The sequence below is a fragment of the Acipenser ruthenus genome, chromosome 6, assembly GCF_902713425.1.
Source record: "Acipenser ruthenus chromosome 6, fAciRut3.2 maternal haplotype, whole genome shotgun sequence".
Taxonomy (NCBI): domain Eukaryota; kingdom Metazoa; phylum Chordata; class Actinopteri; order Acipenseriformes; family Acipenseridae; genus Acipenser; species Acipenser ruthenus.
The window spans coordinates 16277290-16304535 of NC_081194.1; the positions used below are offsets into that span (position 1 = coordinate 16277290).

The 27246-nt window shown below is 37.6% G+C and overlaps 1 protein-coding gene across 3 annotated transcripts; it reads left to right on the forward strand.

Annotated features, from left to right (window-relative positions):
- On the forward strand, nt 1–26404 carry LOC117411070 (tumor protein D53 homolog). Of its 3 annotated transcripts, XM_034018132.3 has the most exons (8): nt 1–199; nt 8932–9041; nt 10159–10307; nt 15963–16064; nt 20568–20582; nt 23371–23409; nt 24001–24061; nt 24683–26404. In XM_034018132.3, the coding sequence occupies exons 1-8, from the start codon at nt 181–183 to the stop codon at nt 24812–24814; spliced, it is 627 nt and encodes a 208-aa protein (XP_033874023.1). In that variant the 5' UTR covers nt 1–180; the 3' UTR covers nt 24815–26404. The 3 variants fall into 3 exon arrangements, with proteins under 3 accessions (XP_033874023.1, XP_033874024.1, XP_033874025.1); XM_034018133.3 differs by lacking the exons at nt 20568–20582; nt 23371–23409 and adding an exon at nt 17008–17040; XM_034018134.3 differs by lacking the exons at nt 20568–20582; nt 23371–23409 and having other exon boundaries at nt 5–199.
- Nucleotides 26405–27246: the final 842 nt, after the last annotated feature.

The following is a 27246-nucleotide window of genomic DNA, read 5'->3' on the forward strand; positions in this document are numbered from 1 at the left end:
GCTGTAGCTCCACCCGTTAGAGGCGGTCATGTGAGTGACATCTTAGAGAAATTAACAGGAGTCCAGTGAAAGAGGTTAGGGACAGCTGCTCGAGGGATTCGCAGTAATACGGATCACCAGTACAACGCACAACAGCGTGTGTCTAATAATACAGGAACCGTACACAGGGGAAACACTGAGATGGAGGCCAGGCAACAGGGTAAGATGCGTTACAAATTATACAATTGCAGTTTTGTTTGGCAGCAATTGGGAAGTGATGACCTGTTGTGCTAGCATTTGAAGTTTACAATGTCTACTACTGACCTGTTTGCTGGCTTCAGACTGAATGTAAACTGGGTGATGTTTACACATTAGTGTAGTTTTGACACCGTCTGCTCTGGTAAATTATTCTTGAGCGTTTGTTGTTTAAAAATGTTAAGTGAATAAATAAATAATCTTTTTTTAAAGCTGTTAAGGGAGTGGTGGTTTTCTTCTTCCTACACATACAAGTTGCCATGTTCATTTTTTCTACCTGCATGGCTAGCGGTGGACACATTACATATACGGGGTCGTTATAACTTGTCATAGGTAAAACCCACATTGTTCTGCTCTATTTATATTCTTTCGCTTTAAAAAGTAATTGGTATATTATGATGGCACCGTCTTTTTGTGGACACTTGTTCATATACTGTATAGATGCAGTACTCTTGTTTCGTCTTATGTAACTTAAGACAATACATTTACAATGGCTTTTTGTTCTGTACAAATTAATGCAAAAACAACGTTTAAGAGATATAATCGTGTCACATTTACAGTGCAGTTGCCAAATGTATTGTGGGCTGTAAATGTACAATGTTTCAATGAAAACAAAATTAGAATTTTTTTTGCTTTGATAGCTGGGGGATTTATGACTTTCGTAATGAATTGTACAGTATTTGCAATTTTGTTTTTATTTAATTGAAGGGGGTATCGTGCAATGGGAACATACTGAGAACAAATACAGTTCTGTTCATCTTAAACAAATGAGGACATTTTAACCAATTAGGCAACTTCAATCTGTAGGCATAGGATCATAAATATTCTACTGCTGTAAAAAAAAAAGTCAGTTCACTTACTCACTTGGTTGATATTGACCACTTACCCCACCCCTGTGGTTTGTTTTCTGACATAGGCTCAAATGGGATTTAAGTGAACTGTGGGTGCCAGGTTATGTCATGTGACTTATCCCAAAATCTGTGAGATCTTGTGACTAGAGGTATTACATTTTGTATGACTTTGTATCATAGACTGACACCATGTGTTTGCATAAGCCAGCATTGACCAATGATGAAATAACAGTATTTGCATACCTGTTCATTAAATCAATCAGTTACCATGCTACTGTATGGCCCAGGTTTTGCCAGATGTTCAAAAGAACACCCTTAAATTCCTGAAGATTGCCAGGAAAGGATGGAGTTGTTCTCCTACATATTTATTTTTAAAGTCACATGTCCATTTTCATCTAAGGCCAGTTTTCAGATTTGGTATCACTTAGGAGTGCTTGAGTTGGAAAACATAGTAATAACACAGAAGGCACAGAAAAGACAACCTTGGCTGCATTTGACTGACACACAGTCTGGATGTGAAACCCACTCAACAAACTTGCCAAAGAACTCCCTTCCAAAAGACCTCATCAAACTAAAGGATGTTCACCTGGACATCGGGCAGAAAGTTGTGATACAGATCCTTACGGCATTGTCAGGCACCAACAAGACTGAGACTGCAGGAGATGCTGTATTTTAGAACACTAGCCGTTTTTCTGTACTTGTTGCCTTTTTTTGTACTTGTTGCATTACTTTTGCAGCTGGTTCCTGAACCCATTATTTGTCAGTATTCAGCTACTTGCCCTCTCCACCTGCTGTCCCTAACTCACCTATTGTACTTTAGTGAGGTCTCCTATTATTGAACCTGGCAATTTAGTTATACACATAGGCAGTTATCTTCTGGACAGATACCAGTTGCACTTATAAAACCCTCACTTCCACCTGATGACTCGGCTACCTATCATCTGAATCTATTCCACCTGTGCCTCTACGTTTCAGGAAAATGTGTTGGCAGCACAGCTTTGGCTCACCTTAGTCAAATCAGCAGCATTTTACATTGTCAACCATGACACCCTGCTGGAATGTCTGCCTTGCTGGTCTTTCATGATGTGCTTCACATGGGTTGTTCAGGAATGGAAGCAGACTCACTTTGCACTGCAATTTGAGCCATTCCATTAGTGAGCTTACTAAGACACACATAAACATGTTACCTTTGCACAGTGTATAAGCACATAGTAAAATATGGAATGGATCAAACTCGTATGCAATGGGAATAATACATCCATCACCTCCTGTCTGTTAAAATGGTGGCTTACTATTTAACACCATTTGAGTAAGCAATAGTGTACACCACAGCTCCATTCTGGGGACAATGTCAGTATCCTTTCTAGTCACAGGAAATTAAGCCTTACAGTATGTCAGACTATTGTGTTTTATGCCAACTTGACATTTATGTAATTTTTTCTTGTTCAACTGTTGTATTATTATTATTATTATTTATTTCTTAGCAGACGCCCTTATCCATTATACTAAAACGTGTATAACCAATTGTGTTAACATTACAAAGTTTCCCCAGGTATGCCACTTAACCACTGTAACACAGAGAGATAAGGCTTCAAGTGGGCAGGAATCACAAGATCAAGCAAGCTGGAAAAACATGCAAAAAGAAACACTGTTCTAAAACAAGCTATCTGTGGCTTCCATGTTTTCAGTTTTGTTTTTCAGAACCCGAGCTCCTCATAATCCTTCTGGTATTTAACAAAAATATATAAAAATCAGGCCCTTTCCCCATCTGGATTAACCCTCTACTTAAGAACATAAGAAAGTTTACAAATGAGAGGAGGCCATTCGGCCCATCTTGCTTGTTTGGTTGTTAGTAGCTTATTGATCCCAGAATCTCATCAAGCAGCTTCTTGAAGGATCCCAGGGTGTCAGCTTCAACAACATTACTGGGGAGTTGGTTCCAGACCCTCACAATTCTCTGTGTAAAAAAGTGCCTCCTATTTTCTGTTCTGAATGCCCCTTTTTCTAATCGCGATTTTTAACCCTTGGTCCTTGTTTCTTTTTTCAGGTAAAAAAAAGTACCATGGGCTGACATTGTCAATACCTTTTAGAATTCTGAATGCTTGAATCAGATCACTGCGTAGTCTTCTTTGTTCAAGACTGAATAGATTCAATTATTTTAGCCTGTCTGCATACAACATGCCTTTTAAACCCAGGATAATTCTGGTCGCTCTTCTTTGCACTCTTTCTAGAGCAGCAATATCCTTTTTGTAACGAGGTGACCAGAACTGGACACAATATTCTAGATGAGGTCTTACTAATGCATTGTAAAATTTTTACTTGGCCAAAGCTAGAGGAATACCCTAGATAATTTATGACCAAATAATGGACAGCCACCTTTATCCATTATTATTTTAATTTGCTTGAGTACGCAGATGTTTAATGATTTGGGAAGGAAGATAGTTTCCTGTAATCAAGAGGCTTAATCAGAATGATATTCTTGCTTCTTTGGTTAAAATGAATCAATACATAATTGTGCATGTTCTAGACAAAGTGGATTGTATATTTTTTTCCCCCTAAATGATCTGTTTTAAATATGTTTTGAGGAATTGGTTGCCTAGCAGCATAATTACAGGTCCAAGGCAGATAATGCACTCTATTTGTATGTGTTCTCAGTATTAATGTATGATAGTCAGTCTTTTTATTGTATTGACCATTTTTTTCTGCTGTGATTCAATCAGAACTCACGAATGAATTGATTCAGTACAAACAGAGGTAGTTAGAACAGCTCGGAGTTTGAATAATGCAAATTCATTGCAAGCATATTGTGAAAGTAAAATATAAAACACAACAAACACATTTACATCTGCATGACACCTCCACCTTTTCCCCTTCTCAAGGGATTTCATCCCCAGCGGGGAAATATATGTATACAGCACACCAAATAGCAAAAGCAACCCTTAAGGGCCAGAATACAGCATATTAACCAAAGAATACGTCTTTATACTGGGTTGAACTGATTGAGTAGTATGGATTACACATTTAAAATTGTTTCTATTTTGAGATTTAAATAAACAGTTTTGACTTGTTTTTAACATGTTGATGGAAAGGCTTTTCTGCCAACTGTAGAATATCACATCAACAAGAAGGGATTGGCAGTAAAACAGGCACAATGGGGTAATGAGCCAGAGCCATACAAGTAAAGCATGAGATTTCACATTTTGTCTATGTAGCCACTCGTTCTTTTGTACACGTTTCGTACATGCTTGTCTGACTGCTTGGCTGTTTTGTGTTCAACCTTGTCCTAATTGTAAATCATTTATGTAAAGGATGGGAGATTTACACTGCTGCTGCTGTAAATGGTATGGTGAATGCAGTTGGTTTCAGATTACACAGTAATATCAAAGTGAATATAAATGTATACGCTTGGTCATATTTTTTCTTGCCTTTATCGCTCTATCATTTGCAAGTTCAGCTATGTGCTTCCATTTTGCAGCACACCATCGAAACCTATAGCACATAAGAGATATCTAATTTCCAAAGAAGAGAGGGCCCTGCTGTATACCATAAACCACAGGAAGCAAATCAATTGCTTTAGAAATAATGCTCTCACGAGTTAGAATACTGTAAATACACTGTTACAATTAAATAACCTGAAGTTGACAATATTACAGTATTTTAACAACCTATAACAGAGTGGATACAAGTCGGCAAGAATTGCAGGGCTGTGTATAGGCGCTTCCGCATAATTTTATTCACTCGCACATAAATAAAGAAATGTCATTTGTCAAGCATAGGTGTTTATGAAAGAGACACAGCTTACCCAATTTTCCTAGTACTTTATTGTCTGGTTTCATAGACCTGGATTAGTGCTAATATTAGTCTACGTAATGTTATTTTATTTTAGGTAAGGTAGTCCAAGACTAGTACTAATCAAGGTCTGTATCAGTATTCATCTTAAGGACGCACATGGAACCTCATACATATTTAACATTTAAATTGCTATCAATTACATTGTATCCATTTAAGTAATTAAACAGTTGTCCCATTGAATAGAAAGTCAACAACACACAAGGCAGTTGGCACCAGGCTCCCCCCAGCTGGTGTTAACTTGGTTATGTGCAGGAAAGCAGTCAATCCTGTAGGATGGACTTTGCTCTACCACAGTAACGAGATGGGGGACCACTTGCCCTGTCACAAAAAACAAACAGTGATTATGTACAAAAAATCTGTCACACTCTGGCAATCCTTGTCAAGTCCTTGTCAATTAAACAAAAAAAAACATAAAAACGAAATAGTTATATGGTGTATATGTGGCATTTTATATGCATTCATGCATTCAGACTGCTTTCATGTTGTTTAATGGATTGCCTTGTATAAAAGAAAGGGGGAGGGTGAAGACTTGCCCCTGTATATCTGAAGCAATTGGTGAGGTGCACAGGAAAGACGGTTCTTCTTTCATTATGGGATGTCAGCTTTCTGAAATAGTAAAAGAAACACAAAGCAGTCTGAAAAATTCTATGTTTTATGTTTTGGGGCATCAGTTAAAAGGCCCAGAGTACATGCATCCTGTTTTTAATCTTGAAAGACACAAATATTTCAGGTAGCTGCTTAAGGGAGGCATCATTTTTCAGTTCATAAAATGGACGTAGAGTGCTGCTGTTCAAACTACAGCCTAACAGAGCTGTAAAACTATAGTATGCGATCTCCTGGACACTTCTGAAAGACACTGTCTACTGTCCTACTGTACATGGGAATATGATTTACCATACATGTTTTATGCAGTGGTGTGTTACAATATCATTAATTAAACTGCATTTTTGTTGCTAGTGAGACTGAAAGTGGTACACTTGAAAGGCAGAGTTTCTACCCCATCTGACCTTGACAGCAATTATATTTTCAAACCTAATCACATGTTTCATATCATATCACATTCCATTTATCCATTGCTTATGTAACCAGAAACCATGAATCCTTTTTTTTTCTTACTAGTAACACTTTGCTGCTGAGCCCAGCATCACACTATTTTCTATATTCTCATAGTAAAATGCTCTGTTTTACTATATCATTTTTATGTTTCTGAATCATTCTTCATCGGTATGCCTTATCAGTATGCCTAATAGAAAACTACCGGTAAATGAAGACTGTGACTATTTTGTTGTAACCCCTGCTTTTTTAACGCTAACCAAAAAAGAGACATTATAACAAGAGCATCTCTTCATTTCAGTCACCATGTCATTGTTCCCCTGCTGTAAGCCTTTATTACTCTACTAAGTTCTGTAAAAAAAGATAAATAGATCCATTGAATCATGATTCAAGGCACGAGCAGCAGTTGGCAAGGACCAGATGCTAAACATGTAAATGCAATTATTACTTGAGTCTGGGTCACATTAGCCTCATCTCAATTTATAATTATATATATATATATATATATATATATATATATATATATATATATATATATATATACACGCATACATACAGTATACTGATGCACAAAAGAAACGCAACACTCAGGTTTAATGGATTTAATCAAATATTTTAAACATAGATATCACAGAATCACAGAAAATGTGAACAAAAATACAGATCAAAGAATCATAAGTTTTCAGTATGAAACGTGACACATTGTCAAAATGAAAACATTACAAAGTTAGTATCATGTATGACCTTCCTGAGCATTAACACAATCCTGGCAGGTTGACGCATAGACCTGATCAGCCTCTGGATTGACAGCTGTGGGATGTTCTGCCACTCTTCCTGTGCAGCTGCAGCCAGCTGGTGAAGGTTGGCTGGTTGCGGTTGTCTCCTGTGGATGGCATTGGCGATTTGGTCCCACAGATGTTCTATTGGACTCGGGTCAGGAGAAAAAGCTGGCCACGGCAAGACCTTGACATTGTTTTCTTGAAGTCGTGCAATTGTAATGCTAGCACTGTGTGGTCTTGCATTGTCCTGCTGGAAAATCGACACTTTTGTACCACAAAGTTGTACTAAATACATGAAACTAACTTCCTCTAAAGGGGTATCCAGGATAAAAAGGATTATTAATATTTTTACAACAATGTATTTGCAAGCTAAATGCCCATGCTAATGAGAAACCTGATTGTCCTTGGCAGAATATGTGGGGGTGGGCAGAGAGATATACAATTAATTTGCATGAGAATAACTTTTTGCATATTGTGTCAACCCAAAGTGTTAAAATTATTTGAAATAATTTCCAGTAATACATGTATTTGCAATTGTAAGACTCAGTAGGATTTGAAGGGCCGGTTATAAAAATCTGTTGCTTTTAGAAAATGTGTGTGTAAACTTGTTGCTGCATATACATACACAATGTAAATCTCATATTTATAAACACTTCTGCCAACAGCATTTTAAAACCAAGAAAGACACCACTTTGCAGTCAAACATACAATTGCCGTAATGTATGCAAGTGTTTGAATTATGTACTTGGAAGATTCAAACATAGAGAACTTTTTTATTTGGTCTCTACTTGACCTTGTCCCACTAACTTGAAAAAAAGAAAAGGCTGCTGTAGATTTTTTGTCTTTTAACATGTGATTCTTGTTTAAAATGTGGTCCAGTCTGGATATAATTATAGTTACCAGGTCTGTTCCTCGTGAACTGACGTGAACTGATCTCAATCAGCTTCAGCAGGCTTCTAATATATATGAGCACATGGTGTAAAACAGCTGACAAAGATGCTTACATAAAAACTCCTTTTTGTGATTCTGTGTATGTCATCATTACAGCCACGGTAGTTTTCAAAGTCTGTGTCTGGATAATGTGCAGAAGTGTATTTTTGTGTTTTTCTATAGCGTTTGCAAACCACTAAAAAGACTAAAAAATGAGTCAGTGCTTGGAAATTGTGTCCTGTGATTGGCTAAAACCTCATCATATGAGCAAAAATAGATTGAAATATTGCCTTAACATCCTTGCACCACCTGGCAATAGCCTCCCTCTGACATGTGATTGGTTAACATCACTGTCAGTCCCGCCGCTTTTCAAAGGAATGTCCACCACATAACAAGATAAAATGGCTGAATGAAAGAACTGCTGACCGCCGATTCTGTGACTTAACAGAAAATGAATTACAAAACATACTGCAAAAGAAAGAAAAAAACTTACGGTATGAACTTTAAAAGCATTTTCTGTTTATTTTCCGTTATATAGTTTTTTACTTATGCTGTATAAGCAATATTTAAACAAAATACTGTAAACCATAAATATTTGCAACCAAAATATTTGGCGTATCACACCCATAAAACCGATATTTATGGCTTTACAGTATATAAAGTCACATTTGCTATCCAATTTTGCCGCTCGTTATTTTGACTGACCTGTGGCTTCAGGCATGATAGCCCCCTGTTGGTAACAATAGTCTTCCCTCGGGGCAATAATTTTCCACTATAGCCCTCTTCTCCAGTCCAGTCCATATATATATATATATATATATATAATTATAGAGAGAGAGAGAGAGAGAGCTGTATGCATGATGTGCAGTAATCTACGGTTATAGCATAGTAAATATCATGCGTTAGTGTTGGTAGTGTAGTATGCAAGAGGTACGCATTATCCAAGAGATGTACTATAAATGAATGTAGCTCCGTCTTGCATGTTATATACAAGGTGCACGTTATATTTTGTAACAATTGTAAGTAGCCCTGGATAAGGGCATCTGCCAATATATATATATATATATATATATATATATATATATATATATATATATATATATATATATTAATTGGTATTTAGTATGTATCAGGAATTAAGGAATTACATTTTCTGAGGAAGAGCAGCTTTGCGATTCAGTGTTTTGGGTTACAGGTTAAAGGTGTTTGTCCTTTTTTCACTTTATATTTAGGTCTGCTGGAGACACAGCCTCTTCAAGAAGTAGATGAAGACGTGGTAGCAGCCCTGAGCAACAGTGTTTCTGATGAAGAAAGAGAAGAGATGCAAGTAGAGCTAGACAAGGTATTTGGTGTACTTTGATATTCTGTGCATTGTGTGTTGTTTTTTAATGGTAATCAAATGGTAGTTGAAAGGTTTCTCGAGGAATAGTAATACTAGCCATAGAGAAGACTAAACTAACTGAATAAATAAATAAACAAACACGTACATAAAAATGCAGGCTTTGTTGCCTGTGTGTATATCCACACATTTTAACAATTGTAAAATATTTCACAAAATGATATTTTCAAAGCGTTTACATAAAAACATAAGAACATAAGAAAGTTTACAAACGAGAGGAGGCCATTCGGACCATTTTGCTCGTTTGGTTGTTAGTAGCTTCTTGATCCCAGAATCTCATCAAGCAGCTTCTTGAAGGATCCCAGGGTGTCAGCTTCAACAACATTACCCCAGTCTTTAATTTACACCTGTTAGTTTTACAAAACTAGACCCAAACAACTATTACTGCATAATTCACTGGTGTTTGTTTGGAAGATATTTCTAACACTTTATCTCAAATGTCAAAAAGGAGGTAGAATTAAGACACAATTCAAATATTTTTTTAAGCTCTTTGTGCAGTATTCTGATTTTCAGGTATACTGTAGTTAAATATGCACACTGTCTACAGAAGTGGATGCTATTTTGAAAAGAACATAGATAAGAAGAGTGTAGAATAAATGGCATTAATCTCACCATGCAGTTACTACAGTGTAATTCCTTTACCTTTCTATTAGTGGAATTAATGAGACTATTTTGTAATACAGTTACCAATTAAGAAATGATTCATACCCATCACCGTGTTTTTTAATTGTATCTTGTGTTTCAGTATTTTTGTACTGTAGACTGCAGTTTAATTACATTTTTTGTTGATTTGCATGACTGTTGAAAGGGTTTGCATTAAAAGCTAAAGAGGCTGAAGTCATTAAAACTGCAAAAATGTTTTTCATTTAGCTTTTTTAAACTTGCATTGTACTTTTAAGTTGTCCTGGTTGTGTGGAAAACACAGTATGGTGAACCCTATATTTAGATGTTTATTCAGTACAGTCTTATTCAATATTGCTAATGTCAATAAATTTGTAGTCCAACCCTGAACAGTCAGTTGTATTTTTTCAACTTAACCCACATGCTCTTTTTCTTCAAGCTAGAGGAAGAAATCTCCACATTGAGACAAGTTCTGACTGCCAAAGAGAAGCACCACGCCGAGTTAAAACAGAAACTCGGAGTTAACCCACTAAGTGAATTCAGACAGAACTTTAATAAAAGCTGGCATGAAATGCAGACCTCCACAGCGTAAGTACAGAACATTTAAAATGCAGCAGACATTATTATCTCTTAGGATTTCATGATAACAAAACGAAAAACAATACCATTCTAAAAAGATATATAAAGATAAGTTAAAATACCAGTGGTGATTGAGCATAAATTATTATGAATAGTTAATTAATTCAAATAAACAGTATTTTAGTTCAGATGAAATACTTCAGACTTTTATGCGAAAATGTTATGATACTAAAATGTAATTTAAAGCATTACAGAGCACATTAATTAACCACTTGACTAAGGCTATATAAAATGTGACCATTCTTACAAATGCTTTCGCAAACTCAATACTATAACATTGTGGACATAAGGAAAACATCTTTCTATATATTATCGTAACGTTCTGTGAAATTTATTCAACTAGATTGACAGCATTTTTGTCTTTTAATGATAGCAATCTATGAATGTAACTGTCAAATCTGGCATCTGTCTAGCAAAGGGATAAGAAGCATTGCTGAATGAAAGCCCAGAGGTTTTTATCTCTCCGCTGCAGTGAACTTAGGTTTGTAAGCATTAACCTACAGTACAATCCCTTGATTCTTACTCTGCTGAGCTCTATTTTAGCAAAGGTCCTGTTAAACGAACAGAAACTGAAACCAAAACCGGCGACCGCAACTCCGCTATTCAAGGAAAAAAAAAAAAAAAATTATTGTATTTCTTGCTCTTATTGTATTACTTGTATTGTAACACTTGAATGTATTTGTATTTGCTTGCGATTGTAAGTCGCCCTGGATAAGGGCGTCTGCTAAGAAATAAATAATAATAATGTCCCGTCGACACACCTTGCTAAAAATCCCTAAACTAATCCCTACTGCAAAACAGCATAATAAAAACTCTGAACCTGGTTCCACACACGGTGGTCGAAGGTCTTAGTTTCTTTGATTCTGTTGTGGCGAGTTTGTTGTCTTGGGTAGCGTGGACGTTCCTGTCCATGGTTGCAGCAAGGAGATATGTCAGCGTTTCCCTTTCATCGGGAGACACTCTGCCAGGACACGGCCATCTGCTGGTTAGGGATCCACAGCTGGTCTCCAGTTACTTTTCCCAGCAACCAAACACAGCAGGTAGCATGTCCCAGACGGAGTGTCTGATTCTAATAATCAAAAAGAAACAAATATAAAATCCCTGAACGAAAAATAAACAAAAGAAAAAGCTCACTTTTCATGTACAAAGCCTCAGCCCTGCCACAGTCCCATGTATTCATATTTAAAATTTGTTTCAAATCCATTGATGAACTAAATTTGCTGGTTCCTCTTTCCGGATATTTCTATGCTGCATTTCTGTCATGTCCTTCCATTCTACTTCAAAAGCTCACACCTGAGCCATTGAAAATGCAGCAGTCGATTACTGGGGAAAAGAGAGACAAGGCATGTGGCTTCTAGGAGTTTATGAAAACAACAATAGCCAACTCCTCTGTAACCAATTGCTGTTTTTCCAAGTCTTTCTGGGTTGCTGCATGTTGACCGGATGTGGAACGCGGGGAAGCAGTGGAAGGGCGACAATTATTTATTAATATTTCAATGTAACTTTTTCTCAGAGTAGCAAATAAAAAAAGAGTTAAAGATTAAGAAATAAAGACTCAATGATTATGCAGATTGCTTTTCCTTAGTATAATAAACAGATCATTTACCATAATGAGTGTATTTTTCTCAAAGCGATAACTGCCAGGCAGACATCTCTTAATAGCAGAGCTCAGGGTGACTCAGTAGGCTAGACTTTGTTGGCAGGTTCCTTGGCTGGATGCCCCTTTATTCCTTCACGTCACCTTCTAATGAGCCTTTCCCTTGAGAGATCCCTGTTGCCATGGAAAAGCTGCCAGAGTCAAGCCGGTTGAGTTGTCAGATTACTGACCCAGAGAAATAACACCAGTGCTGTCGGTCTTTTATTCAGTAGCTGATCAGCTGACGCAGATTATGTCAATGCTAGCATTTAAGATGTGTTATGAATATTCCGAAAAGGATACATAGGCATTCATTTGTAATATGCCAAGTAATATAAAGAGCTATTATTATTATGTCCAGTGTATGTAGAGTACTGTCACTTACAAACAGATTCTAAGACTTGAAATAACTGGTGCTGACACTTTTCTTTCCAAATGTCATCCCATTGGGATGGGCAGTTCTCTCGATATATGCTAATGTAACTAAAAGCAAGTTTTAAAGAAAAAAAGGAAAAATGTGAGCCATATTATTTAGGGTAACCATATTTGTTTTTCATTATTTGGGGTAATTATTAATAGGTAATTGGAAACAAGAACATTTAATATAGTACTTAGTATTATTATAACACTGGGACTGAATTGGTTAATTAATCACCGAGCACTGCTTTAAACTGAAACGGTCAGGTGAGGTGCTTTGTTTGAGCTAGCTCTGGCAGGGCATATGAAATGGACACATATGCCCGCTTAGAACCATTATCAGAAGGGAACAAGTTTCATTGTAATCTGTGCTGCATTTCCCCTGATTTCAAATACTTTTTCTATTAATGCTTTAAGCAGACTTTACATGGAATGATTTAACCAGACATTTTATTAGGCTAATCCAGTTTGGCACACAGAATAATACTTACAAATCTGGAAGTTGAAGGATTTGCTGAGTGACATTGCAGGTCCACAAACATTTAAAGTCATTTTATTTCTTTGTTTATTTTATTGCAGCAGCACAGGTCTCTAGGTAACACTGAATGTGTGCCAGTAATAATGATATTACAAAATCATCTGTGAATACAGAATGTGTGCCCTTAATATTCCATACAATAGTAGCTATAGCATGAAAGACATTGATAACATTTAATTTTAGTTTTACTAATATAAGCTAGTACTGAATAAGCCAGGGAACTGCTTAAGATACAGTTTGTGCTCAGAAGCATTTAATTGTGAAAAACTCCAGGGCTGTCTAAACCACAATCACGGGGACAGAGAGATGAGGGAAGAAACCTGGGATGAAATCAATAAGCTTTTTTTTAGACCTGAATTTCCTGAGTATAACACTGACACACTCACGGTCGTTCGTTTGCCCCTTTTTAATGAGACCCAGGACACAAAAACTGGAGGTTTAGCGCACTTTTTTAATAAAACAAAATAAACACCTAGCTCCTTCGGAGCGCTAACTAAACGTTTGTCAGGAACCTGTTTTAATAAACCGGACAGCTATTGATAATTAACAATAAAATAATAATCAAAAACAATTAACTCATGTTTTTAGGCAGGGAGCATATTAACCCCCTCCCTGCTGTGCTACACTTAGTTATTACTCTTACGATAATTTTGTGTTTCTCAGTATCCATTTTGAGAACATTTTTTATGCACTTTTTGAACACTCTCTATCAGTAAAGTGTTCCTTCACTATGCTGGTGTTTAAACATAATTGTGGGAGCGCTAAAATGAAAATACAGTATTTGATATGCCATGAAAACATCTTGACCTAAAAACAATCCCCAAATTGCACCAATGAGCAGTTTTTGTCATTGTAAAAGCAACATTTAAATAGGGCCCTCTTTAAACAGTAGGACCTGAAGAAGGGGGCTTTACCATCTGGTAAGGCCTGCTTTGTGCAGTTAAATGTCCAGAGCTGAAGTCCTATTGTTTAATTAGAAAATGGAACAGCGATCAAACACAGTTTGAAGGATAACATTTGAGGTCATTTACTGGTGACTATGTCTTTTTTTGTCTTAATAAATAAATTAATAGACATGCTGAGCTCTCTAAGCTAAGTCAGCAGGAAAAGAAATAAAATACTGGCCTGTGGTTTGGTATAGTTTTCCCTTCCTAGTTTACTGTGTCCCAAAGGAGCTGCATATTCTATATGGAGAACTGGACTTTCTCTGGACTACTTTAGAGGTTTGTATTTTGGACCTTCATAATGGTACCTTAAATACCAGCATGAAGTAGGATTTTCAAAATAAGCAGTACATAGTAAAAAAAAAAGAAAGAAATCAATAAATCATGTGAAATAATTGACTCCCAAGAGACATTTATTTTAATCTTTCCAGGTATTGTGCAGTATCAATTATGCTGTATGTGAGAAGGTAATGTGCTTTGTGTCGGATTCTTATATGAAACAAAGCAATTACAGAACTAAATGAGGCTAACTAATGAGGGCCTGGGTTACTCAAGTGGTAAATGTTTTAATAGGTGTTATGTTGATACTGTGAAATGCTGCAGCTGTCTACACTCCTTTTTTTCAGGCCAGTTATGATTTTCTGCATTCTTGGCTTCCTGTGCTGGTACTCCTGTAACTTATTGCTATGGAGCTTTTACTATCAATGTGAAAAAGCCGGTAACTGGGAGAAATAGGGGTGATACAGCTAGCCACCATCTAGAGTCAAGTATTGCGTTTTATAAAATGGCAAGGAGCAATCTTCTCATTGGCTTACAATTGTTCTTACCTGTGCAAATATCTCACCAATTTTAAGATATGGTCCCATATCCGCACGACTAGGGATGTTGTTCAGCACTAGTATAATTATTATTCCTTTCACAACTGAAAATGCATATCAAGGACAGATAAAGAACAGTATAAGCAAGAAAAAAAAGAAAAGAATACTGGCAATTTCATTACCACTGTAATAAGGTTAGTTGTCTCTGTCCAGAAGCAGTGATACATTATATATGCAGTGAAAACAGAAATATCATGCAGATCCCTCACACAGATGGCAGTGTGGCTGATGATGATGTGTGTAAGTGTCTACAAGTGCATCCAAAGCCTTTGACTCTGACTCAGTGGCTCAACATGCAGAAGTAAGTACCATGCTTCAGTGTGTCAGACGCCTGCACTCTTGCACTGTCGGCTTAAGCTAGATCTCAAAGCCATTGATGTAGGGCTCATCTCCCTCAAGTGGGTGGGGTGCTCTCTATAGGGTTATGAAACCAAATACCAATATATAACCCAGCACCAGCACCAGTTTAGTGGTCAGATCTGGTTACGCTGGATTTTAGCAGGTCTAATTCAAGAGATTGTATTTCTGGTTCTAGAACAGGTTTATGTGGTTTCAACTAAAACTAAAATGTGAAGTCCCCTTGAATCCATCTTCTCGCACTCAACATGTGTAGTTAACAGTCTGTAAAACATTGACACAATACACAGTTATTTCTGGCTATTATTAATGGTCACCAACTAACAAACAACTGGATGTCCAGAGGTGAACAGATCTGCTTTTTCACAAACGGGTATCTTTTGAAGGAAGTCAGTTAAACAAGATAAAAAAAAATACCATGGAATTTTCAGACTGCCTTTGGTAAAGCCAGTTACAATAACATGCCAAGGGTGTCGTGACAAGCAATTTCCCTTTGATATAAATTCAGTATTATTGTTAGATTTTTCTTTTGTGTGGCATATGTTTAACAGCAGGAACCAGATGGCAGTGGCCTAGATTATTTTACACCTCATAACTGCTATGCAGAAGTACAAAACAGTCACATAAACTTCTTTCATAGAAATATGTACACTAAAATGAGACAATAATTTGACAGCGCTCTGTGATTTAAACAGCAGCCGATATTAATACTGCCTTTTGATTTTTTAATACAATAAAAAAAAAACTGTGTATGAAAGATTTATATTGATAACTGACTAGTATTCATTTGCTGTAATAATTATTATTATTATTATTATTATTTTTTTTTTTCAGGTACAAGAAGACACAGGAGACCTTCAGCACTGCAGGACAAAAGGCCTCCGCAGCTTTCAGTAATGTAGGCACTGCAATCGGCAGGAAGTTTGGCGATATGAGGTACCCAAAATTCAAGCATCCAACACTCTGTTGTGAACAAATGAAACTGCAGTAATATTTGTAGAATTATTTGCATTTGTAATCTATTTGTAGAATACCTTAATCTAGTAACAGGTATGTACAGTGGGGGGGTGAATCATTTCAGTTCTGATAGAATGTCTAGAAGAAACCAGTGAAGCAGAACTCGATTTCTATTTAAATCACTAGCTACTGATAAAACGACCTGAAATTACAAAAAAAAAATAGGAATTTGTACCACTAGACGAGGCAGTATCCTAATACTGTACACAAATAAATAAAACGCAGAGATGATGTACTACTGACTTAATCATCTTTCTTTCTGGTTACTCTGAGGATTTCTAGCAGGGTCATGATTTTTGTTACATAACTAGGAAGGTTTGATCGGCTTGCTGTTGGCCAGATTAATATCAGCAGTCTAGGATCAGTGCATTAAAGACAGTGAATTGCAACTCTCTGTCCCTAATCTCATCCCTACTCTCACTTAACAAATGTAGTCCTGATATCCTAAATGTACAGTGTGAGTACCACTACTGACAGAAGTGTCATTACAGTAAGGGTTCATATGCTTTATTGTATGTAAGTAGCCCTTAGGAAAATATGAATTATTCATTATTTGAACAGATAAAAAAGAGGGGTATCCCTTCCCCACTGTCAATAGATTTTTGATAACCCCACAAGGCTGGTAACCATAAATAAAATCATGACAACCCATCAATCAACTTAAAAAGTGTTACAGAATTTACATATATAATATGCTTACCTGATTATTTGTGCTGACAAGTGCTAATACTGGCTAGTTAAAGAAACTCTTGGCATGGGGTTATTGGTCATGTTTTAATGGTGTAGTCATGCAGTGAAGGATCTAATTGCTATAATCAGTAATGACAGCTTAAAGAATGTCAAAATGTTCTTTTTACTTTAGTATAAATGGCCTTCAGATTCTGTTCCCCAAAAGGTGAGGTGGAAACAAGTGTGTGTGTGTGTGTGTGTGTGTGTGTGTGTGTGGTTTGGAGTTCAAAGGCTTGCTGCAGTTAGAATCCCTGTTTCAGAGGATGCATTCAATATGCTAGCAATACAGTACTGCAGGAAACTGATACCTTTCAATTTTAAGAGGTCTGGTGCGCTAAAAGGTCTGGACTATTAAAGACAGTGTAACATAGTTGTTGTTTAATACTTTTTTTGTATAAATTCATTAAGTATTGTGTACCACTTTCTTTTCTTGCATGAGTTTGATGTGTGTGGTGGCGTCCAATTGTGTGGCTTGGTTGCTTATTTAAGCATATACTCCTAGTGCCAAATAACCTTCATCTACTTGTTTTTATTTTTGATATAAACAAATTAAATCCATTTTACTCCCAAATCTAAAATCCGCTCACTGCTGCAACCCACATACAAATCAAAACTGAAGATCAATGACTTCAGTTTCTACTGTCAAGCCAATCACATCTCTTCATCCGCCAAACCTAAGCAACTGGTGTTACCAAGCTTACTGAACCCTGAAGGCATGGGGCACAGTCTGAACAGATCCTGATCAACAGGAATCTGATCAACAGTGGTCGCTGGAACTTCCCTTTTCCAGTTTCCCCCCTATACCGGTGGAAATGCAAAGGTCAATGCAGCATTCCCTCCCAGTTGCTGATCTTGCCTGAGGACCTTCAGGGAGTGCCTTTTTGTGATTAATTAAGATCATAGTTACAATGCAATGGTAAACTTATTTGTTACCCTAATTAAATAAAAGCTCAATTATTTATCATTTTAAGTTAATGCCCAGACTCTATCAAAACTATATTTGTAACTGGAGGAGTAAATGCCGGGTAGGCTGTATTAATGTCCAGTGACTCCAATGTCTGCTTTTAACTGCCTGTTATTGTCCAAGATGTAGCCAACCCTCTAACAGCTGCTCTCCCAGGTGGGGGTAAGCCAGCACTGTCATACACCGCAGAAACTGTGTCCGCAATCCAGTGCGACAGTCGCTGCTTTGAGAGGGGCTGTCCTAGGGTCCATATACCGTGACAGACAAAGAGCTGGTCAGTTTGACACAGAGCTCTTGTCCTATCCACGTAACACCTCAATGCCTGCACCCGGCAGAAAAAATTCAATCTCCTATCCTCCTCTGAAGCAAACGGAGGTGGATGGAAAGACTTCTTCCACAGACTGATTCACATGGAAGGCTGTGATCACCTTAGGGAGGAAAGCAGGGTTTTCTGCTGCCATCGACACCCTGCTGCCATCGTCCCAAATACGCATACAGGAGCTGTGCACCGACAGTGCCTGCAGCTCACTGACCCGCTTTGCGAAAGTGATAGCCAAGAGGAAGGCTATCTTCATAGACAGATGCTTCAACTCTGTGGAGTGTATGGGCTCAAATGGGGCCTTCGTGAGAGCCTCCAGTACAACATCAAGGCTCCATTCGGGGAGAACAACCCTCCTGGAAGGGCGTAACCGTCGAGCACCTTTCATTAAACGGGTTGCTAAGAAATGCGCACCCGGAGATACTGAATCTATGGGGGCATGGCACGCAGAGATAGCCGCTAAATACACCTTCAATGTGGAAGGTGACCTACCAGCATCAAGCAGTTCAGCGGTCCTGTTCAGGGGCCAGACACATAATTAGAACCTGCCAGGTTCCGGATGCCAGAGTGCCTCTCATCTGACTGAGGAGATCCAGGCCACCAAGGGGCCACTAGAAGAACTGTCGCTTTCTCTAACAGGACCTTCTCCAGAAGGCCGGGAGCAACAGTACTGGCGGGAACGCCGCTGTGGTGGTTGACGTACACCACCACTGATGTGTTGTCCGTTCGGACCAGCACATGTTTTCCGTGCAACACTGGAAAAAAGTGCTGGAGAGCCAGGAAAACAGCCTGCAGCTCCAGCATATTTATGTGCAGGGCTATCCAACGGCCTGACCAGGTGAAACAGACTCCTCTGCCTTCCCAGACCACCCCCCAACCCAAGTTGGAGGCGTCCATCGTCACCATTTGGCGAGTTAACACCACTCCCCTTAAAGGTGAAGCAGAGGTACTTCCTGTGCTCTGGACGAATGGGAACGTGAAAATACGTGTACCGTAAGTCCATGGTGGTGAACCAGTCGCCCGGCCGGACTGACTGGAGAATGTGACGATGAGTCAGCATTTGGAACCTCCCTTCCTTGAACTTGTTGAGGAATCTTAGGTCTAAGATGGGGCGAAAGCCGCTGTCCCTCTTGGGTACTAAGAAAATATCTCGAGTAGAACCCCTCTCCGCGGGAGCTGTGAAGGGGGGAGGTCCCAAACGGAACTGCAGCGCATAACCATTGTGCATAGTAGTGAGCACCCAGGTGTCCGAGGTGCAAGCGTGCCAGTATTGCAGCTGTTGTGCGGTGAAAGGATGGGTCTGAGGTCGCAAGCCTTCAGGGCCCCTGCTGAGGTTGGGGCGGAGTACTCCGAGGTGGCTGCCTAGGACGATGGCCCCGGAATTGCCTCCTGGAACGCTGTTGCACGGATGCACCACGCCCTGCGTTCCTTGTGCTCTGTGGGTGGGGGGGGGCTTGGTTTCCCATCGCTGCTGTGGCCTATAGGTGATGCCTCAGGTCACCCAGCGGGGCCATGGGCACTGGGACCGTTCGTGTGATGGTACGTGCCAGGGGGGCCTGCCAATGGCTCAGCCTACCTCGTGTCGGAGCACGGGGTAGGAAGCACCACGGCCACCTGCTGAGATGCTTCCCGCTGCCATTTTGAAAAGAGCTTTGAAACAGACTTTAAAGTTATAAGTGTAAAAAGGGTGTCGGAATGAGAACAATTTAAATGAAAAATTACAGGTATGTTATTTAAACAGTTGTAGCAACACATGAGGATGTGTAGTGCTATATTTGTCTGGTTTAATTTGATATCTTCAGTTGCAGGGACATTGAGCCAAACATGCATGTTTTGCTACTACCTACAGTACCTGTACTTGTAGATGAAAAGAAAACTGTAGAACTCTTTTTTTATCTGATTTGCTGTGGGGAAGAGGTTTGAATAAACAGGTGTTTTGATGAAGCTGTTGGTTCACCCAAAACTCTATCCTGGCTGAGTGATGTGGTCTGACTGGGTACAGGAGTGGGCAGATGGAGGATATCTGGAAAGTCCTTGGAGAAGTTTATAGTAAATGTGTACCATAAATCTGTATGGGAGAAAAAATACCTGGCTTTATCCGTTATCTTTATTATTCAAATCGGATGCAATAGGTACACGTAGGTCTGGTTAATGCATGATCTCACGTGTGAAATACTGGCAATCCTGCCAACTGTTTGACCAATCTGTGAGTAAATATTGTATTTTTTTTCTAAACAAAAATATCAATGAATAGAAGTTTGTGGAAAAGCCTTTGAGGGTCTAAACACAGGCATTTCAACTCCTTTATATAGCCTACCTGCTTTTAGGGGAAATTAACAAAATCTGTACAAGCTGTTGATATCTGTTGTGTTCGATCCTTTTCTACCTGTCTTTCCACATGCTGCCATAGATCGCAGTCCATTGGGTAAGTTACAATTATTTTTATTTAAATTAGTTAAATAATGTTTTCGGTTTTTTGAAATTGTGCTACATTTTTCAAGCAAGTTGATACCTTACACTGCTGGCAAATATCCCATAGTTTTACAATCAAAATTGTAAATTTCATCCTCTAAATTCAGATCCAGGTGTCTTGATAATTTAAGAGACTTCAGCATCTCTGTCAGGTGTTGTACATTAACAACAGGGTGTTATAAAAGAACAGTAGAAGGAGCTGCAGTTTTGGAAACACAACTTTTTTTTTAAACAAGTAAATGCAAAATACACAATGTAGGCTTATGAAAATAGGTGTTTAGTGTCTATTTGGAACATCAGCGATGTTATTTATTTATTTTGTTTCGTAGAGTCATCTTCTCTAGAGCATCCCTTGATAATGCAGAAATTCAGGTTTTATTTTCCCACAAAACCCATGTCAATAAACAATTAAGTTCTTTTTTTTTGTGTTATTTTTTTTTAAAAGCAGTCAGACAGCAAATATCTATATAAGTGGGTTGCCACTGGTGGAAGCTGCGTACAAACTACTTTCTATTGCGTGAGGAGACTTGGCCCCTTTCTAGTGCTAGGTTGTGCCGTGTTAGGCAATGTACTTGTTTTGTGCAAGATGGGGTAATGGGATATAACTGCTCCTACTTACCAACGGAAATGGATCTGACCCTTTTGTACTCTCTTGTGGACCTTGAGGTTTCCAGCTCTGTTACATGTGCGTTTCAGTCACAATGTTGCAGTTGTGGATTGAGTTGCAGACCGAGTTCCACTAATAGTAAACTGCTTCTCTTCTCAGTTTATGCAGTAACCAATCTACCTGGCTTCTAGATCACAGGAACCCTTATTTAGATTGCTGTTTTCTTTTTTGTTTATTGAAGGCTGATACCAGGTGCCTAAAACTCTAGTCAGCCCTTTATCTTAAAAGTACCATTCCAAGGTTGTGTGTCTACTTTAGAAAGAGAGGACTTTTGCAACAATATATATTTTTTAGCAGCTGGTGAATGAGCTGCTATAGGTGATTATTTTTTAGTCTGCACAAGAGCAGGAATGTTTTCTGGGAGTTATGATTAATTATTTACCTAACCCTATCAGAAACAGTGAGGCCTCTTAGACTAAGTTAGTAATTAGGCTGCAGTCCCTAAAGAAATAGGCTCATGTGCATAACAGATGCCGATTTTAGAAAACTACTGCCTGGTTATTTTAACGGCCAGTAATGGGTTGTGATTTGCTGTCACGGATTGTTACCGAGAGATTGTATCAAACCAGTTGTCAAGAGGTATGCAAATGAGCAGTGTCCTCTACTTAAAGAGTAAGTAGCGGGGTTCCGAAAAATACAGCGTTAAACGTTCCCACTTGTTGCTACAACTTTTTAAATAATGTACTTGTAATTGTTATTTTCATTGTTCATGCCCTGACGACATTTTACGCTTATAACTTTAAAGTCTCTTTCAAAGCTCTTTTCAAAATGGCTGCACTAACGATCCATGATGTGGTATGGAAAAGAAAAGCCAGAGCACTTGTTATTTTTTTTATTTTGTTTTTTTCCTGCTGTGATTTAGAGGACACATCTCAAACCCCAGTGCACTAGAGCGGCCATTTTGAAAACAGCTTTGAAACCGACTTTAAAGTTTTATAAGTGTAGAAAGTTGTCAGGCTGTTTGCAATGAAAAGAAAAATTACAGGTACACTATTTTAACAGTTGTAGCAACAAATGGGAACGTATTGCGCTATATATTTCAGAACCCTGCTACTTGCGCTTTAAGACGTCAGTGGCATACACAGCCTGTTTACATCGTCCCGTTATGTCTGGAGGCAGACAGGTTGTCAGAAATATCGAAGTCAAGGTAAAAAAAATGATATAAAAAATATATATATATTTTTATATTTTTATATAGCTTATATATGCACATGATTTCCTGAAAAAGAACTGTAACCACCAGAAATACATATTTTTTTGTCACAGTTCATGATATTTGACTTTTGGTTGAGAAAAAAGGGTCCTCCTAATGTTAGCACACGTTTCCTTTCCAACACACAAGAATGTAGAAGGCACAGAGCATCAGCAAGCTCTGGTTATTTGTTTTAATAAAATGACAAATGGCACAGCAAGGCCGCACCACACAGTTACATTAAATAGCCTACAATTCATTGTTAAATGGCAACATTTGTTTTGTATTTGTTACTGCATTCTCTCCGTTTGGAAATACCTGCACAATTCATTCACATACAATAATGATACATCTACACTCTGTTTCTCACACTAAATCCGAGAGACGTATCCCATGTTTAGTTTCATAACACTAATGCGTTTTGTGTGTTCAAAACATTTTTACTGCTATGTATCTAAAGCCTATATAGCTGACCAAAAACAATGAAATACAATGGTAAAACGTAAATGCTTCTTTCTTTGTCTTTCTTTCTTTCTCTTTCTTTCTTTCTTTCTTTCTTTTGTGACTGCTATTTTGGTGTTTTTTGCGTGTTCATAATTACCTACCTACTGTATAACACATACTGTCTATCCCTTTTCAAAATTATTTTAAATGGTGAACCATAACCCATTCGTAAGTATTCTTACTGGGAGAACAATAATGTAGGTTTTTTTAAAATTATAATCAGTGTGCAGTTTAATTGTGTTTCCAAAATAAACACCAAGGCATGTTTTATCTGTTTCTTGTAGGTGTATAATTTCATGTTTCATTTTTAAACGTTTGGTTTTTTATACTGTATTAATCCTGAAATTCTTTTACTCTGTTAATGCATTCATGGGGCAGCTACTCTGTCCATCATTCAATGAGCATGCCGGCTATGAGGTAAAGAAACAAGTCATAAATGCATATATTCCAGTGCGTAGACATGTAAGAATGTCTTAACAGTGAAACTATGTTTATTGTGTGATGTTTTTCTATGTGCTGTACACACACACACACACACACACGTGTCATTGTATTTCTAGACCTCGTCTTATTCAGAAATATCTGTCTTTTTAAATAGTCTTACATTATACCTTCAGGAACATCTTTCTAGAGTGAATACTGTTTCAGTGGTGAGGTCAGTGGATATTTTGTTGAGGCAAAGAGATAAACTTGTTCCCAGATGCATGGCTCACTACAGCACTATAATATACATGCATATTGTTCAGCAGGTACCCCACTACAGATGCAAAACATACATAGATACACAGGGAGAGCTAGACAAAATACAGATATGTATCCATCCCAGTAGGGGGATTCTTTTGAGGTAGGCATTTTCTTATTTTATTTTTTATTTTTTCTGTTTATAAAAAATAATGAAAGTGTAAGTGTCATTGTTAAATGTATTGGTGGATCTTTCAGAAAGCTTGATTGATAGCTTTCCACACTCCAGTCTTTGAGTGATTGATTCAGGTTATTTTTTCTGCACAGGAATTCCTCTAGTTTCAAGTCCTTTGAAGAGAAGGTTGAAAGCACTGTATCCACTTTAAAGGTGAGGAAAAAGCGTGAACCAGTCTGTATATAGTCTTATATTTCTATTATTTAAATAATAATGATTGAAATAATATGTCAGGTAACAGATACACTATGCCTTTAAAGATAACTTCCCTCTTATTATTTTGCTGTTGATGTTTCAGTTTTCAAGACTTGTCACCATGATGTTCAATGCCTTGGGTATTGCACTGTAATATCTTACAATTTGGCTCAACTGTGCCCCCTAGTGTCTTGTCCAGTACTTCACACTTCAGTATATTCTTACTCAGAAAGTAGCTAAAGTTGATCATATCAATTAATAATAAATAAAAACCTAGAATAGCCTACTTTTAAAGTAGCTTTGTCTTTTCCTCACTTTGTATAGTCAGCTATATATACATATTTTTTTATGGTGACAGTCCCCTAGAGACATGGGGACTGATGTTTTACATTTTTAACAACAGCACAAAGGATTGTGAAGCAGCTATGTTGACTTTTTTGAGGAGCTGTGTGAAGGGGCAACTGTCGACTGTATAGTGGATATATGGATTGTATAACATGGCAAGTGTGGTAATGTAGAGCATAATTTAAGGAAAGGTTTATATACAATCCATCTTTTGTGTGTTTATTGCATGGCCAGTCCAAAGTGGGAGTTCCAAGTAACAGTGGAGGAAGTTTTGAAGAGGTCCTGTCATCCGCTGCCCATGCGAGTGCCCAGGACACACCTGCTGCTGCTACCAGGCTGACAGAGAGCAGTGAGCAACAGTGTTAGAACACTGACTCTCCTCACATTCTGAGCACAGAGGGAGGATGACCCCAAGAGAGACGAGGCCTGAGGATTCAACTGACAGTAAAACTACTTTTAGAGGCCTGTATTAAAAAACCTCTGTTGTTACTTACAAAAGACTAAGAGTGAAAAAAAGATTGTTTGCATCAGGCTCACACATGTCTGGAAAGTGGCCTCAAAAGCAGTTTTACTTAAAATATTTATAAGCACAACTATGCAGTACTTTGAATATGAAAATGCTTCTTGAGTGGTCCTATCAGTATAAATTAAAATATATATTCAAAAACATTACTTTTTCAGTGCAAACAAAAAAAAAAAAATGGGAAAAATCTGTCCTTAATTGACTCATGATTTATCAGACACAAATCAAGTGTTATACTGTCAGTAGTTTTGAGCATGTGATGTGTTTTGCTCTGACATTTTTACTCCTATCATTTGATTGGAGAATCTCTGAATTTACATTTGCGCTTTTTTAAACATGACAGTATACTGATATGCAAGGTAACAGTTTGTAGTAATCAGTGCTAGTATTTAAAGGATTTCTATTTAATGCATACAGTATTTACATATTAACTAACTTTTTCATATTTGTTTTCCCTGTACATAACTAATTATGGAAGCTAATTGCTGCAGAGAAAAAAAAAAATGGGGTTTATACAAATTACGAAGTCATAAAAACAAGAAAAAAAATCATAATTATGCATTTGTTGGCCCATGAAGCTATGTGCGAACATCACGCTGGCAGATATGTGATTATGGATGGTTCTGAAGTGGTTAAACCAATCTGGGAAGATGAGTCAAACCTAGCAATGTACTGTATTATGGTAATGAGACAAAATAGGTTAAATAAATAAATAACTGTTAAAAGTGTGTAACTGTGCATTATGAGGCCTGTGGTTGCAGATAATCTAAACTGGGCTTGAAAGTGGTCCCACAGGTCTTTTAATTATCTCCAGACACAACTTTAAAGCCTTATAGGTTTCAACAAGTTATAAGTTGTAAAAACATGTTTTTGCTTTTTTTGGTCAGCACCACATTTCTGTTACCAAGGTTACCTGTCCCAATATTGTTGTCTACCAAGGATATTGAAGCCAGCTCACATTATGTTAGTGTTATATTTATAAATCTCATATTAACATTCAGGCTTTATTGTGGTTTTATACATGGTTGAGCACTGTAAATGTGTTCTTTCTTTTGTTTTTACCAATAATCTCTTTTAGGACTGCAGAGCATGTTTGTACTTGTCCTTTGTTATTTATTGTGAAGACTAATGGACTTTGTGACTGTTACAGCATGTGAGCACAAATACACAATTGTTGAAGCATTACTTTAAAAAATGTAAGTCAAAACAAATCTATGCCTGTTCATAAGCTGTACCATATGAAGTTATGATAAATGTTATTCAAATATACTGTACATTAAAAATGTATTGACATACTTAAAAAAGGCAATTCTGACCTTAAAGCTATTCACACATCGATAATGAATATAGTCTGCCAGTTAATTTTTAAAAAATAGGATGAGTTGCTCCAACAACTGATAAGCCACCAGAACAAAATAAAAACATGAACTGTGGCCTCTGTGTTTTCAAGGGACTCCTTGTTCCTGCAAGTAAGCCAAAATATGTAGTAAACAATTAGCAAGGTTATGCATAGGCACTGCAGAAAAACATAATTATAAGTGGTCACATTTTAAAATGTGTGTATATTTACTGTATGGAGTTAATGTTGTTTAAGAAGTATGTCAGTAACATATATGTCCCGCCACGCCTGTAAATTCAATTACTAGAGCTATTGTATTATGAAAACGTTGATGACCACAACAGTATAACAGAATAGTTATAATAAGAATTAGCAATTTGATACGCAATTCTCCAGATTCATGTAAAAATGTATGTGTCATACAAACGGATGGATGAACGGACATACAGACACCCCCATGTAGCTCCAGAATCTGATTTTCTCAATAACTTAAGCTAAATAATATTACTACCAAGTTTGATGACAATTAGATAAACTGTTCTCCAGATACAGTGTATGTGGCAGGGGATCATAAGAGGGGAATGTGTCCAAGAATAGCTACTTACAATGACCAGCAGGAATTCAACAGCTAATTCAAATGAAATGATGCACATTAGTGTAGCTTTATCACAATCCCAGAATCAAGCAGATGTGCAAGGCCAGTTCGGTTCAAGGATGGTCCTACACATGAACCATGCCATGCCAATGTTACAGATGGGTGAGTATTCATTATTATTGTTATTGTAGGTTCCATCTCCAGCAAAAGAAATCCTTTGCTACAGGAAGTGCTGCTGTAACTGCAAGAGCATAAAAACCTCGCTGAAACACATGTTTGAAATGGCAACGGTCGTGATGATGCCAAACCTCAGTAACTGGTGTGTACAGAACAAAAATATG

Bases quoted from the DNA above. Each gene is read 5' to 3' on its own strand.
- LOC117411070 (XM_034018132.3), top strand. The intron at 10,308-15,962 runs GTAAGTACAGAA...TTTTTTTTTCAG, and splicing joins GAAATGCAGACCTCCACAGC to GTACAAGAAGACACAGGAGA. The intron at 23,410-24,000 runs GTAAAGAAACAA...TTTTCTGCACAG, and splicing joins ATGAGCATGCCGGCTATGAG to GAATTCCTCTAGTTTCAAGT.